Here is a 15946-nt window from a genome sequence, read left to right on the forward strand (position 1 = left end):
TTTGAATCAGAAGGAATTAGCCTTCCATTTTTTAAAACATGCCTCTTTGGTGAGTTGGTTGGTTCTGTATAATACATTCATGTTTTACTAATAACGTGCTAAGTGCAGTGGCGGGCCGTCAGGGCCTTCAAGGCCTTCTCTGCTGGCCTAAAAAAATATCTGAATCACAAACTGATGTTAATTATATTTTGTCCATGAATACTTATTAAATAATTCCAAATAGTCTGTCCGCTTCCTTTCATAGCTTTTCCGATGGCTGTGCTGCTTCCAGACATGTATTTTCGTATTAAAGCATTTAACCAATCACATTTCAGCCATCATTTGTTGCCAGGCAGGGTCAAAGTCAAAGAAGTCTACCAGGAGGCCTTCACAATCCATTCTGCAGGCCCTCTAACACAAAATAGATGTCGATTAAACCGTTGCTTCAACCAATCAGATTTTGAGTTGGTTTCACTAGGGCCCTCTAGCAGGCGTACGGCAACGTCACCGTATTCAGACCCGTTGATTGGACAGGATGGTGTAATAAAAAAATCTGAATGAGAGCATCATGGGGTAGCTGTACACATTGGTATATTTGGCGGTGAGCATTCCCACGTCCACTGCTTCTGTCGAGCGGACAATTTCAGCCCTAAAGCGAATTAAAACTTATGCCAGAAATACGACAGGGCAGGTTTGACTTTCAGCATTAGCTTCGATGGCGATAGAAAGGGACTTCGTGATGGAACTGAAGCGCACGGATAATCTGTATGACAGAGTAATTGAACTGTTTTTGAGGAAAGAGAGGAGGATGGATTTTGTTTACAAATAATCCGAATTTTTGGTGAGTAAAATGTTGCGATTTTCCTAAATAATATTGCAAGTTTCTGAGTTATTATTGATGTTTTTTATGTGTGTCGCGGGCTGTAGCTGCAGTAGAAAGGAACTTGTTCACCCCTGGTTTGTCTATTCAATAAAGGCATTTATTGTGGCTATAGGAGTTATCTATCTGCGATGCAACGGCTCTTTATACTGTATTTCTGCATATTAAGATGGTTTTTATAACCATAAATTAGTTTTTGAGGGGTGGGTTGATTCAGACGGAGCACTACTGAAGGCCTAGGTGTGAAATGCACGGTCTGCCACTGGCTAAGTGTGTGTCCCTATAGAATATGCGTTTAGATTTACTACATTGTGAATGGTGACCAGTTAATAATAATTTAGTTTTCTTTCTTTCACATAACAGGATACTAATTTATTTAAAATGTTTTTATTTTATGTAAATATGGAAAATTTTGATTTAGATTTAATAAAACAAAACAGTCTTCTGTTTGGAATGGATCATAAAATTTTATTTCTTTGTGTAAAAACAATAAAGGTCTTTCCCAATACCACTTTTGCTTTTAATAGCTGTGAAAAACATTTTCTGGTTTCAGTTATAGATATACCATGCATGTAAGGCAGCAGACCTAACTGTTGTTCCACAGTGCAATAATGATAAACCATAACATAACATTTCCCAGCTTGCTTAATCCAGTTCTGGGCATAGAAGGTTGGAGCCTGTCCCAAAAGCTTCAAGTGCAGGGCAGGAAGCAAACCTGGGCAGGGTCTGGCACACTCACACTTGACTGATTTATAATTCAAATCAAACTGGCATTCCTCTGCTTGAGTGTGTAAATGGAAATCCAAAGTCACCAGATATACACCTATGTTTACATGAGGAGAATGTGCAAACTCAATGCAGACAATGACTCAGTGAGGGATTTGACTACTAGATCTGCGATGTTGCAAGACTAATCACTGTGCCACCATGCCGCCCTTACAATAAAATTATTATGTTGCATTAAAATGTCACCCGCAAGCTATCAAGTGTATTCAAGCCCCATTATAACTTGGCTATAATCTGCAATATTATTTTCAAGAACAAGAAAAAAAACTTACCAACAACTGTCACAAAAGCTGATGCACTGTCCTGTACTGTATCTGAAGGTAAAGTAAAATTTAAAACTTTGATGACATTTTGCTGTTGACCTCCAGCAGAACTCAAAAGAATTGATTGTGAAAATGACTGCTGAATGCCTTCTGCCTATGACAGAGAGATGCAAATTATTATACATGCTAAAAACTATAAAAAAGTACAGTAGATTCTACTTAAAAACACACATCAATCTTTACATGAATGATTTGTAACAACAGCTGCATATGCTCATACAACTTGTTTGCGTGAAATGTTTGAGCATTTTGACATCTAGTGAAGTCGAAAACACCAGCAAGCTTCTAATCTACAGGAAAAATGTTTTATTAAAAACAACATGGACAATCCCAGTTCAACTTAATCTACACAAACTGGCTCTCCCCCATATTATGAGAGACTGGGACTGGGAAATGCAGCTTAGTGAAGGATGTTATCTCAGTCTTTCCTAGGAGGACTTCAGCTGAGCCCAAACTTTGTCATGCAGAGGGCTGTAAATTTGAATAAAGTCATAAACCCTGTCCTTTTCTCTATTTAGGCAGGCGAGCCACAGAGATGTCTAGAAGGAAACTCCAAAAAGGTCAATAGGAACCCGAACTGTGTGAGCGACTGATGCCACACCTGCAGAGCACCACATAAAAATTGTAACCCATTAGCGTGTCTTGAGTACATTTATCCCAGATCTGTCTGACTTTCTGTTTTCACTTTACTGACTATTTATGTCCACAAGGTTATTTTCTCCAGGGATGCTGCTGATTAGAGTTTTTGAATTCCTCTCCTTTTTTCCAATTGTCTATATTGCAATGATAACATTAATGAACATCTAGAGTTAGGATCAATTTATGTTAATCAGTTTGAAATTTTTTTGTTTTACTGTATGTTTAAATTATTCAGTTACTTTATGTGTATTCATTATGTAATCAGTGATTTTTAAAGTTTGTAATAGTATTTTACCTGTGAATTTGTTGCTGCACTCTGAGCATGCACTTAGAGAGCTATAAAAATAAGTTCAATTAAATTTAATTGAATTTCCTGGGGACTTCCATGAAAGGTTCTGCCTGAGATTCTGTTCACGGCATTTGAGACCTAAATGTATGTAAATGATTAACTTACTGAATAGGCTGGGGCAAGCCAGGCAACTTGGAAAAGCAAAATTATGGAGGGAAATTATAGGTATACTATAAAGGGTCTCAGGGACAAAGATCAATTCTTAACAGAAATGAGACAATTGTTTTATAATGGTTTATCGAATTCACCAAAATTTTTAATATTAATAATGTAAAATAAAAATATTCTTTATTTAAAAATATATATTACAGTACCTAACTGGAACAACATATCTAAAAATAAGAGCAAAAGAAAAGGAGTATACCTTGACAAGGATTTTTTCAATTACTGTATCTGAAGACTTGGAGAAAGCTGCATGCACAGTGATTGGGATGACCCCCAGTTTAATGGGTCTGACAGGGAACTTGGCCGCTGCACCTTCCTGACTTGGTATATACACTTTTTGTCTGTTTGGTAACATAGTAGTGTCATTTAGAGAAATCACAAACTGAAAATCATCACTTGGTGTTACTGTGACCATCACCTGTGAAAAGTACAAAATTAAACATATTGGTCATAAAATAAATAAAGCTGAAATGGTCACCTAAATTGTCTTTAAACCAACCTTCAGGACCCTCACTGAGCATGCGCTGGGTCCATATAAAGGAAGGGGGTATGTGGTTAGGGGTAGGGTTATGCATGTGCAACAAATCTCAAACCCTGTGAAACAGTAGTAATAATACTAATACATAACATTTATGACTATTTACAAGGCCTTTCTATCTTTTTTTGTGGAAGAAACAAGGGCAAAGCATCAGCGTAGGTAAATCAGGCACAGCTGGCACATCTTTTATTTCCAATCTGTGCAGATGCTTCACATTTTTTCATTCCATCAAGAAAACAAAAAAAACTTGTAAATAGTAATGAATCTTTTGTTATTATTATTTAACAGGGTCTCATGTGTTTTCTGACTCTGGGTGGGGAGGGGGTCTGGCTCATTTAAGGTTTGTTTTGATTAGGAACCACGCAGCATGGCTAATTGGGCATACATTCAGCCTGCACCCTTTCCCATAATATGGACCCAGTGTGTGGCCGGTGAGTTGGCTGCTGCTCTGGTTGCTGGGACTTGAAGATCAGTTTGTGCTACTCCATAACAGCACTTCCCTGTTTGAATGTCAGAGTAGCAGCAGGTAATGTATGCATACCTGTGCATATCAACACATCCAGGAGAAACTGTGAGGTGAGGGATCAGTGTTGTATACTTGGGGGGTTGTTACTGTCAGTACCTGATCTGTGCTACATAGCGAGGCTCATAACATATTCAATCCAGCAGTAAAGACGCAACATACAATGAAACTATATGACAAAGTATTTTCATAATATTATAATTATGGTCAGCTAATGTGGCTCTTAAAATAAATATTTTTTTTTGCATAGGGTGTGCAAATCCAACTGGAGTAGTGACACTATGCATGCATGAAGAAGATCAGGAGCAATTTGAATGTAAGGTAGAGTACACTTATAGTATGCATGCATGAAAGTTCTGTGTGTAGCTGCTACAGCTCTGTGATGTCACGCTGGCTTCCCAAAGCATCATGGGGTGCTGGAAATAAAAGTATGCCAGTCTAGGACTCTAGTTGTTAGTGCTGCTGCCTCATATCTCCCAGACTAAAATTGATCCACATTATAAGAGGAACAGTAGCTATTAAAACAGAATTACACTCAGTACAGTGTCAGAGAGTGATGATGTTATCAGATATGTTCAGTGTTTATTCTTGAGGAAATCAAACCGCTGTATAAAAGCTATGCTGCTGCTACCGCTGAAGATGGTTTCTTATGCCAGTCACTATAGTGAGACATCTCTAGTTAAGCAGTTGGTGCCTGTACTATGGAGAAGGCTTAGGGAAATGAAGAGGCAGGAGGATACAGAGACATTGTCATAAGAGCAAACCTCAGCAGATGATCAAAAATAATAGCCAAAAGAGAAAAGCGAAAGCAAAAGTCAAAAACAGGCAAAACATGTAAAAATTGTGACTAAGCAAAACCAATAAACACAAAAGAAAACAAAATGCTCACGAATACAAGGCAGAATGACAAAATATCTAGAAAAGACATAAACCTGCTTAAAGATGGCAGCCAATAGCACAATAACCAAGCAGTCCCAGCTTGGTGATGTGCAAATAAGTAAGTCTGAATAAAAATGAATGGCAAAAATGTCAGCAGAAGTACATAAAGATGTGACAAAGATGGTGCACATGACATGAGGAAGTATGGCAGCAACTGTGTTGAGAATCAAGGAACTGTTTTCACTCAAATACATATTAATGACTATTATGAAAGTAGACACCAGCAGTTAAACCATCCGTGCTGGGGTCTGGGAAAGTAGACTTATGGTAGTGTAAAACAAGTTTCAGTAAAACATATTTGCCTCATGCCAGATCTGCTTCTTGTAACAGGTTACCCCCTATAAATCTTGACCCCATTTCAGTGATTTAGATTTATTTTTATGTTATGACCACAAAAACAAAGCAGGCTGAACAAAGAGCAAAGCAGAGAAAAGATCCCACATGTCCCATGACCCACATGTATTATTTGTAAAACCACTCCAGATTTCTCCTCATTTCAATAGCCATTCCCTAGCTATATCCAAATAGCCTCCATTCCAGGGTGACCCGAATAATCCCATCTGGAAAGAGTTTGATGTTCTTGAACTCCCAAAACCTCTTTGTGGAGCTGCCCACAATTGTTTCCAGTCAGAGGATCAGAGTCTTCATTTTAAAATATAGTAAATCACGGGCTTCTCAGACACTTGTAAGAGATCCACATATGAGTTTTCAGGGATATGAAATGCAGTTTATTTTTGTTTTTATTTTAAAAACTGTGTAAGAGAAGAAAACTAGACATGAATAATTTTGTTACACTACTTTCAGCTGCAAACGCAACAACTCACTATAGTGAGTATGTACATTTTAGGAAACAAAAGTATCTACATTTTAGGAAACAATTTAAAGTTTATGGCTACAGGAATAATATGTAGATAAGCTAGGGGAATCCTGTTATTTATAATAAAAAATAAAATACAATCTTTTCCCATTAGAATCACAGCTCCACACAATCTATCAAAGTGTATAAGAACTGTAATCAAAATCAACTGAAGAACATAAGCTCTCCTTGCACATGTCTTAAATGCTAAATTGGCCTCACACAAACAAAGGCCATTCCCCTATGTAACATAACACTGTTTAAATTAAGTCCATTGAGAAATTAACAGCTGCAGCATTTGCAGATTTGCTTTCCTTTATATAAAACAACATATATAATTGCTCTCATATTGGCTAATTTCTTCCATTGTCATATCTGAAGGGACCTGACGTTAAGTAATGCTTATTTCTTGCAACACATTTCAAAGTGTCATTGGATTTCAAAAGAAGTCCAGATCTTGTGTGGCTGTAGAACATCTGTCAGCAACAAAGGAGAAACTCCCTAGCTCCCTTCGTGTAAATCCTATCCAAGTCAAACTTCAAATACAACTCTAGGTTAACAGACGACTGTGGACAGGAGGAATGCACAGTCCTGGTGGATGACCTTGTGTGGGATGAAACAAATAGAGCTTGGCAAATGAATGGGATAATGGTGGACTTCATAACGTAAAGGCTGACTGGTTCAGGAAAATAAATACCAGGGGCTTTATCTGGAAGGGAACCTGACTTGGGCTGTAAACACAGAAGCCACGGAAGGAAAGGGCTTGAGTTGACCGTATTTCCTGAGAAGGCTTATGTCATTTGGCATAGTCAGAAGATTTCTGTATGTTTTCTATCAGTCTGTGGTTTTAAGGGTTGCCCTTTCATGCAGTGCTATGAGGAAAGGAGATATCAGCCTTAAAAAGTTAATCTGGGTCTGTTCTGAAAACAAGTCAGCTCTCTCGAGGAAGCAGTAAAGATGAGAATACTGGCTATGCTTTTGGCTATCATGAACAGAAACATGCACACTTTGCATGATGCCTTGGTCAACCTTCAGCACCAGACTATTTCTACCATGGCGCCCTAGGAAATACTATCAGACAGCTTTTATCCAGGTGCTATCAAACTTAACAACATGTGCTTTGAAAAGACAATATTTTCCTGCCATTTTAAATATATTTTGAACATACATATTCTTTTTTGTTACTTTATGAGCATGGGTGTAGTTTTTGAGCATATCTGACTGGTGTTGATATGGGAAGACAGCTGTAATGCTGAAATCAATAGGATATCTGTGTGTCACAAAGAATGACAAAGCATACTGTACAAAAATTAATATTCATAAAGTTTATGATAGAGGGCTGAACCAGCAGTGTTGGGATTTTACATACAGCAATAAGCAGAGGGACTCTGCTAATGATATCTGCTGCTTCTTCAACAATACCTGGTAATGCTCAAGACACACTAAACTACTTTGACATAATCTTTAACCCCGAGGCTTCACAACCATCTTTTTAACTCTATGTGATTAACCACGGGTGTTCTTCGGTGGCGCAGTGGTAGCACTGCTGCCTCGCAGTTGGAGACCCGGATTCGCTTCCTGGGTCCTCCCTGCATGGAGTTTGCATGTTCTGCCTGTGTTCGCATGGGTTTCCTCCTGGTGTTCCAGTTTCCTCCCACAGTCCAAAGACATGCAGGTTAGGTGCATTGGTGATCCTAAATTGTCCCTAGTGTGTGCTTGGTATGTGTGTGCCCTTCGGTGGGCTGGCACCCTGCCCGGGATTTGTTCCTGCCTTGCCCCCTGTGTTGGTTGGGACTGGCTACAGCAGACCCCCATGGCCCTGTGTTAGGATATAGCGGGTTGGATAATGACTGACTGACTGTTCTTCAGTGTGATATGATCCATTTGTGTCATTATGAACTATTACTTTTAACTATGAAATTAAATTAAAAAATCAATGTTATAAGTAATGGGATTCTCACAAAAAAGCATTATTAAAATACTAGTCATTTAGCCCGTTACAATAACGGGCGCTAGAACAGTAGTGCATAAACATTAGTAGGAACAGTCTATATTAAATGGCAAGGGACTTTGACCTCATTCTTTTTGTTGGTCGTATTTTTCTTTCTTTCAGCCTTTCTTTTGTTGATGTTTACTTGCTGAGCTGACCGTTCTTCATGGGCTGCCGCCGTGTATTGTGTGTCTTTAATTTTCTGTGACAGTAATACTGTCTTGTACGGCTCTATTCAATAAGGGCGTGCACAAAAAGGCGAGCTTCAAAAGGGCGACCTCAATTGAGCGCGGCGAATAAAGGTGTTCGTAGATAATTTAGTTCAAATGGTTCTGGAATATGTGAAGAGCAACAATGGTGCAGATCTTTATTTACGTGCGCCTTTATTCGCTGCGCCCAATTGAGGTCGCCCTTTTGAGGCTCGCCTTTTTGTGTGCGCCCTTATTGAAGGATGCCTGTGCGCGCCCTTATTGAAGGATACCGTCTTGTACGTCCGCTGGCTTGTACGTCCATAATATACCTTTAATTTTCTCTGGCGGTAATACAGGCGTGCGCATTGGTAATATACCTTTAATCTCCTCTGACAGTAATACTGGCTTCTATGTGGCTGTAATATGCGTCACTGTATTGTGTACCTTTAATTTCCTGTCGCAGTAATACTGGTTTGTATTTCCGTAAAACGCCTCTAACTTTCTCTGACAGTAATATCGCGCATCGCACTGTGCCCCGCGCATGCGCACTTCACCAGAAGACACCCACACACGGACACCTGGATGCACATAGGGATTTTATATATATAGATTTAACAATTATACTCCTACTATATGATGAGGTTCTAGCAATTTGGTTTCATTAGCTATATCTATAATTCCTATCTTTAGAATACATCCATGTTCTGAAGCCATTTTTTATATTTTAGGGCGACAAAGTGCTGTTGTCTGTTTGCTGCAACACAGACACTAACCCTGGATTGTTAGTGGCTCATCTCACTGAACATTAACGAACACCCACACTTACTTACACTGGAATATTTAAAGTTTCCAGCTAATCACACCATGCATATCCTTACAAAATGGATGTAAAAAGCAGCACACAGGGAGAATGTGCAAAACTGAAAGAGGTGCAAGGAACAGGAAACAACCCTAGGTCATGGAAGCTGTGAGGCAGCAGCGCTAACAATTTTGCCACTCATCAAAAAGATGAAAAGGGATATTTCAGAATTTGCTTTGCTATGCTTTTGGAAAGTGAAATAAATGTGACATCAAACCCTAGAAATAAACCAAAGCCAGATTGGTGTATTAATTAAGTATTCTCTACTAGGACAATGTCTCTGTTTTTCATTATTAAGGTTCACAATAGTAAAAGTAAGTCAATGTAATAATGTTGCTTTTTAATCAATCAGCTAATAATGTATCTTGGATTAAAGTTGCTGCTATAATGAAGGCTTTCACTCTATTCAGATTAATTGATAAAATAAATTGGGTGATAAATAATATAATTTAGCTTCTTTAATCTATGTAGAATGTATTATATATTTTTATATATTTATTGCATTGTGTATATTTGTGCTACTGTTTTTTGAAACATTTCTATAGTCCTTCTAACTCATTCTAGTAGCATTTCTTTTGATTCATCTCATGAGGAGCATTGGGTACAAGCAAGAAACAAGCAGAAACTCCCAAAGGCAACTGTGGGATGTCAGTAGTGGTGTTATGCCTTGCTGTCGCAGTTTTTGTAATACTTCAAGTAGTAACCACTGAAGGTAACTAATGAATCCTACATAAGCTAAAATTTTAGGGCAATTTTACTCTTTATGTTTGCGAATAATATATCCAGATGAATCCATAAAAAAGATACCATCTAATTTTAAAGTATGAAGGCTCCATTCCAGGGCTCTAAAGGGACCATTTTCATTTTGATCTTCCAAATGTACTGCTATTTCAAGGAACATCTGCCTTCTAAAAAATATATTATGCTAACATATTTTTGACCGTTTTTTTTATATACCTGAACTGAAAGTCTTGTAACATCTGTTTTATTTATCCATTAAAAATAACATAACATAACTCAGACTCACAAAATCCAGTTCAGGTTTGTGGGGACTTGAGTCTCTCTCAGCAGCACTAGGCCCAAGACAAAGCCAACCTTTCATGGGTTGTCCATTGTAGGACACATGTCTGTTCATGCACATAATTACATTTGTACTCATAAAGTAGAGAAAACTCTGACTAATTTTAGTTTTGTAATGGACTGACATTTCTTATAGCATTTTGCTTGTCTTGTGTCCATTTTTCATGACTGAAAACTGTTTTAGAACATTAGAACTTTTGGACAATCTAGGCAAGATCAGACCATTCAGCCCAACAAAGCTCGCAGGTCCTATCCACTCAATTCTTCTAAAAAAACAAGTTGAGTTTTGAAAGTCCCTAAAGTCCTATTGTCTACCATGCTACTTGGTAGCTAATTCGAAGTGTCTGTGGTTCTCTATGTAAAGAAAAACTTCCTAATGCTTGTGTGAAATTTACCCTTAACAAGTTTCCAACTGTGCTTTTTATGACCTTAACTCGGCAAGGTGACTATTAAAAGAGAGAATGGATATATAGCAGATGGATACTCCAGAAATGAGAATGCTACTCATTTAAAAATGTTTTTATGATACAATTCCCATTTAACTTGCTGCCTTATCCAGTGCTGGTTTGTTCCTAGACCCTGATGCTGCTCGGGAACTTAGTTGGATTAAGTGAATTTAAAAACGGGTTGAAAAAGAGATGAAAAATACTCATTAATAACTACGGTACCTCTAAAAATATTACCCACACAAAATCCCTCAAACTTTATTACATTACCTCTATGGATTGATTCAGGTAGTTAAAGAGGATTACATCAAGAACAAGCTCCTCTCCTCTTATAACAGAGTATGGGAGATTTAGAGATATGAAGAATGACTGAAAAACCACCAGCTGCAAAAGAATGAAAAGCATTTATAAATCATAATCAAATTATACACAAAACTAAATATATGGCCAGGAAACTATTCTGTACCTCTTCTGAAAAGCTAGTCAGACCTAGACCAAGATTTTCCGACATAACAAAAGCACTGGCTATCCAAGAAGTGATAGTGTCAGGAGCGACCACATCCAGGTTAACAGTTGTTGAGGCCCTTCATAAGATAACAAAGCAAAGTAAATTTAATTGTAAATATAACAGAGTGCCTTTATAAAGTGACATGTAATGCTGATGAAAACTAAACTATTGTAGATCATTTAAAATATAGTAGAAGTGTTTAATTGAACTTATTAGGCATTTTCTCTTAGCTAAAGCAAATTCAAACTTCAAAAGCTAATACAATTTCCTTTAAATATAAAGGCAAATAAAAAAGAAAAGAAAAGTATACAAAACCTTTAACAGAAAAAGGCAGTTACACCACAAAGAAATTAGCAAATATGAGTGGCTTGACACATTAAATTTTAATGAAATATTTTGCTTGGCTTCGCTTGAAAACAGTAATATGCACAGTGTCATATGCATTGCTGGACAAATTTGTGGCCATTTCTGGAATTTATATTAACGTAATGTGTGACAGACAGTGGGTTTTTTGTTATTTGTCAATTTAATTTAACCTTTAGGTAGGTAGTTTTTAATTATTTAAATATTGCAATTGATTGATTTGAGAAAATCAATTTCTTTCTAAAAAGGAAAATAAGATCAAGTAAGTTAATATATAGAAATACATAGAATAAATTGAACTGCTTGTGTAAGGTTATCCTATTATAAGGAGGTTAACATCCAACACTTAGCAGTAAATATCTGAATGGAGGAGTGCCTAAATTGTATTTATTACATAAAGGGAGGCAGCATTAAGAGGAAAGACGCCTCACGTCTGGACAAACTGGTGAGGAAGGCAAGCTCTATTGTTGGCATGGAGCTGGACAGTTTAACATCTGTGGCAGAGCGAAGGGCGCTCAGCAGACTCCTATCAATTATGGAGAATCCACTGCATCCACTTAATAGTATCATCTCCAGACAGAAGAGCAGCTTCAGCGACAGACTGCTGTCACTGTCCTGCTCCACTGACAGATTGAGGAGATTGTTTCTCCCCCAAACTATGCGACTCTTTAATTCCACCGGGGGGGGGTAAATGTTAATATTTAACATTATACATAGTTATTGTCTGTTTTTCACCTGCATTATTATCATTCTTTAATTTAATATTATTTATTGTATCAGTATGCTGCTGCTGAAGAATGTGAATTTCCCATTGGGATTAATAAAGTATCTATCTATCTATCTATCTATCTATCTATCTATCTATCTATCTATCTATCTATCTATCTATCTATCTATCTATCTATCTATCTATCTATCTATCTATCTATCTATTAAACATGGTATTAGGATGTTAAAAAACAGACGGCAAATAGAAAGACATTATGATAAATAGACTTTTTACTACAGAAATTCATAAAATATCTCAAAAGAAGTAAACCAATATAGGTTCATCTCTACATATTACTTCTTTTCATTTTCTAAAATCTAAATATATAGCAAATAATACAGTGTTCATTGTTATTATTTACCCTGTATATGTTACATTCCAGATCCAGGTTTCAGGAAAATTGCTCCTGATTGGTTTTGTTTCTGTGGAAGGTGATTCAGGAAGATTCTTATCAGTAGCATGAAATACTTCATCTATAAAAGGTGATAAATAAAAAAATCATATTACTATATATACAGTATTAAATATATACTGTATACAGAATATATAAATAAGTTATATTATAAACTATTTTATATTATTATAAAATTCATCTATACAGTAATATATGTGAATTTTAAATAACACGTGTTATCTATCTGTAGATGACTTGGTCTAGGTAAACTAACAATGTTAAACCATACATTTATTAAATTAGACAAAGTTATGTAAATTTGCTAGGCTAAAGAAGTGATCCCAAACTATGTAAACTTGTTAATGAAGTTAGGTACAGAAAGGCACACTCATTCTAAAAATCTAGAGTAGGAGATTCTGAAAAACAAAGCTGCTAAGATTATGTGACCAGTAGCGTGTGCTGCAACTCCCCAGACTCCAGACACAAAAGGCTTGGACACAAGGTCACTAATGAAGAGAATTTTTTTATTGTGTGACACTATTATAAGGATGAGTTTCCCACACTACAACCACAATTACAATGATAACACAGCACTCTTGTCTCCTCTGGTCCGCTCCTTCAGCAAGTGTTATCCTCCTCCTCCCAACTCTAGCAGCTCCTTTTATATAAAACTTGGGAGTACTTCTAGTGTCCCGATACTGTGGCCCGGGAGCACTTCCAAGTGAAGCTGGAGCCTGACAGAATAGGTCTTGCTAGTCCTCTATGTGCCCCCTGGCAGCACCCACGGAACCCAAAAGGGCTGAAGCAATGAACTACTATTCTCAATGTGCCCTGTGGGAATCCGTGGTGGTACTGTAACCCAATGGGGCTGCCATCTAGCATTTCAGGGTAGACAAAGCCCTGTGCAAACTGTCTTCCCCACTTGTTCTATGCCATAGATGCCCCGGCCAGGTAAGGGTCTCAGTTCAGCTCTGGCCGGGATGCCAGTCTTCACGTAGCATCCCTCACAATTACCAATAAATAAAATATTTGCAGTATTTACTGGGAACAGTACTGACACAGATCACCAAAGAATCTCAACAACCATAATGAATCTAAGACAAACGTTTGACTCAAGATCACCTTGCATGGCCACAGAGCAAATCTTGCTACTAAATGGCCTGTGCTGCAGCTGCAATCCTATGTTTTGGGCCAGAAGTTCATTCTTATTACTATTGTGAACTATTCCAGTGGATGGGTAAAGACAATATTGAATCCTAGGGCCATGAGGTAGTGTTTGATTCTTCAACTTTACTGATAGAGTCCACAAACCTGCCAAAGCACAATGTGGCTGGGTTGACTCCTTCTCATAGATTGGGGCTGGAATGGGTCATGTTGTAAGTATGCTTATAAATGTATAGTTAAAGAGACATATCTGGATGGGACATGAAGGGGGACAGAATCACCTGAAGGAAATGCAAATGATCTGTCTGATCTAAGTGAAAACACTACTTCAGACCAGTAACTATTCTCCAGGCACAGCACAAAAAGGGTCTGCCAGATCGTTCTACTGGCATCTCAAATATATAAGTAATGACTGAAAGAAGAGTGTGTGAGAGAGACAGGGAGAGAGGAAACTGAAATAAAGAAAGTCAGTGAGAAAACAAAGGGACCCACCTGTTTTATTGTAATGACTATGTTTCAAAGGGAGCTCTTCATGAGGGTCATACTGTCACTTATGTTTGTAAAAACGTCTGGCGACTCACCACATCATTCTATGCTCTGACAGTTTTTCTATGATGACTTATCTTGATTCGTGCTCAAATGGATTTAAATCAGGAAACAAACTTGGCCAGTGTTAGCACTAGCTAACCAGTTGTTAAGTGTGTTTGCTTGGCTTGTAGCAAGACGAAGGACACACCAATTACTATTAAAGCAGCTTTTTTTGTGCAAAGGAAGGCAAGATGTATACTGTCAAAATCATTTTGCTCTGCAATCATTAATTATGTTAGGCTGGTCTCTCTACATTTTCTGATATATTCTAATATGGCCTTTAACTTTTTGTGTTGTTGAAAGGTTTGTATCTTGAAGGCTAGCCTTATATAACTCTGCTGTCCAAGTTTTCATTAAAGAATATTTATGACATGTTCACTACTTCACTGTGTAGGACTTTGGCAATAACAGAAACAGTTGTTTTATGGTTTATCTTTACATCAACTGCAGTTTATCTTTGTAAATTGTCAGCTGTGACAAATAGAAATAGCTTGTTTTACAAGATAGTCTATATTGTTTTGCCATAAAGAATCTCATTGTATATTTTTTCGGTCACACGTATGTGTTCAGGGACGGCTGAAGGGCTCTCTTAATGGTAATTCTCCTCTGGATCAGGGGTTGGCGCTGTTGCCTAATGCTCTTTCTTCTCCTTCCTCTGCAGGACAGAAGACAAACACTTGTTCTACCTCTGATGTGATTCTGTCATACGCCCTCCTCAACCTGCATCTTCCTGCCCAGATTCTACATAAGCAGCTTCTCCACAACATCTTTGTCTGATCTTGGACTCCTATCTGAAAATACTTATCGCTTGTACCACGTTTTTATTTTTGTTTTCTCCTCAGAGTATACAAGAATCACAAAAGTGGCCCAACTCTTTCTGATTTGTACTTGTATCATTCTTACTCTTCCTTAATTTTTAAATTTCATCATCTAAACTGCTTAATTTCATTTCTTAGCCACAAAAGTCCCCTACAATAATCGAGAACACTCTGTGCTTTTTGGCCCATATGAATCTTTTAATCTCAAATCTAATTGCTTGTGTATACAGCAAAAATTAGCAATTTCACTATACTGTCCCAAAAGCTAATGCCAATACCACCATACAAAATAATAAATGAAACTGTATAAGAGATTTCACTTACATAGGTCTGGAAATGTAATCACATCATGTGGCAGCATGGCATCAGTCATCACCTTCAGGTTTGATGTCTAAAAATAAAAGTATCTCTAAAATAACTTGTGCTGCCTTTTACAGTCTGCCCCAAAACATTACACAATGGAACTTTGGCTTGAAATGAAGGGTATTTCAGACAAGAGTTATGTTTAAAGGTAAGAATATACTGTACAACAAAATACACTTTTTTACCTAAAAATACATATATATATGGTCAGACTTGCAAAACCAATTCAAGACTGTGGGAGGAGAGAGTCTAGCGCAAGGCAGGAACCCACCACGAACAGTTGCCAGCCCATCAGAGAGTTTTCTCGCACACAGGTCTGCACTCACACATAGTCAGTTTAGAATCAGCCATCAACCTAACATGGACACTCATTGGGATTTTGTAAGAATTCAGGAATACCTGCAGAAAAATCCCACACAGACATGGAGAGAATGTG

The 15946-nt window shown here is 37.6% G+C and overlaps 1 protein-coding gene across 1 annotated transcript in view; it reads right to left on the reverse strand.

Annotated features, from left to right (window-relative positions):
• The window catches only part of cd109 (CD109 molecule), a 121819-nt gene that overhangs the window by 37636 nt on the left and 68237 nt on the right, over positions 1 to 15946 (reverse strand). The window contains exons 17-22 of the mRNA XM_051924726.1: positions 15472 to 15538; positions 12545 to 12671; positions 11010 to 11127; positions 10814 to 10927; positions 3321 to 3539; positions 1918 to 2062 (exon numbers count right to left, since the gene is read on the reverse strand). Coding sequence (XP_051780686.1) covers positions 1918 to 2062; positions 3321 to 3539; positions 10814 to 10927; positions 11010 to 11127; positions 12545 to 12671; positions 15472 to 15538 — 790 coding nt within the window. The remainder of the gene's footprint in view (positions 1 to 1917; positions 2063 to 3320; positions 3540 to 10813; positions 10928 to 11009; positions 11128 to 12544; positions 12672 to 15471; positions 15539 to 15946) is intronic.

This window comes from Erpetoichthys calabaricus, chromosome 3 (genome assembly GCF_900747795.2).
Source record: "Erpetoichthys calabaricus chromosome 3, fErpCal1.3, whole genome shotgun sequence".
In the NCBI taxonomy this organism is placed as follows: Eukaryota; Metazoa; Chordata; class Cladistia; order Polypteriformes; family Polypteridae; genus Erpetoichthys; species Erpetoichthys calabaricus.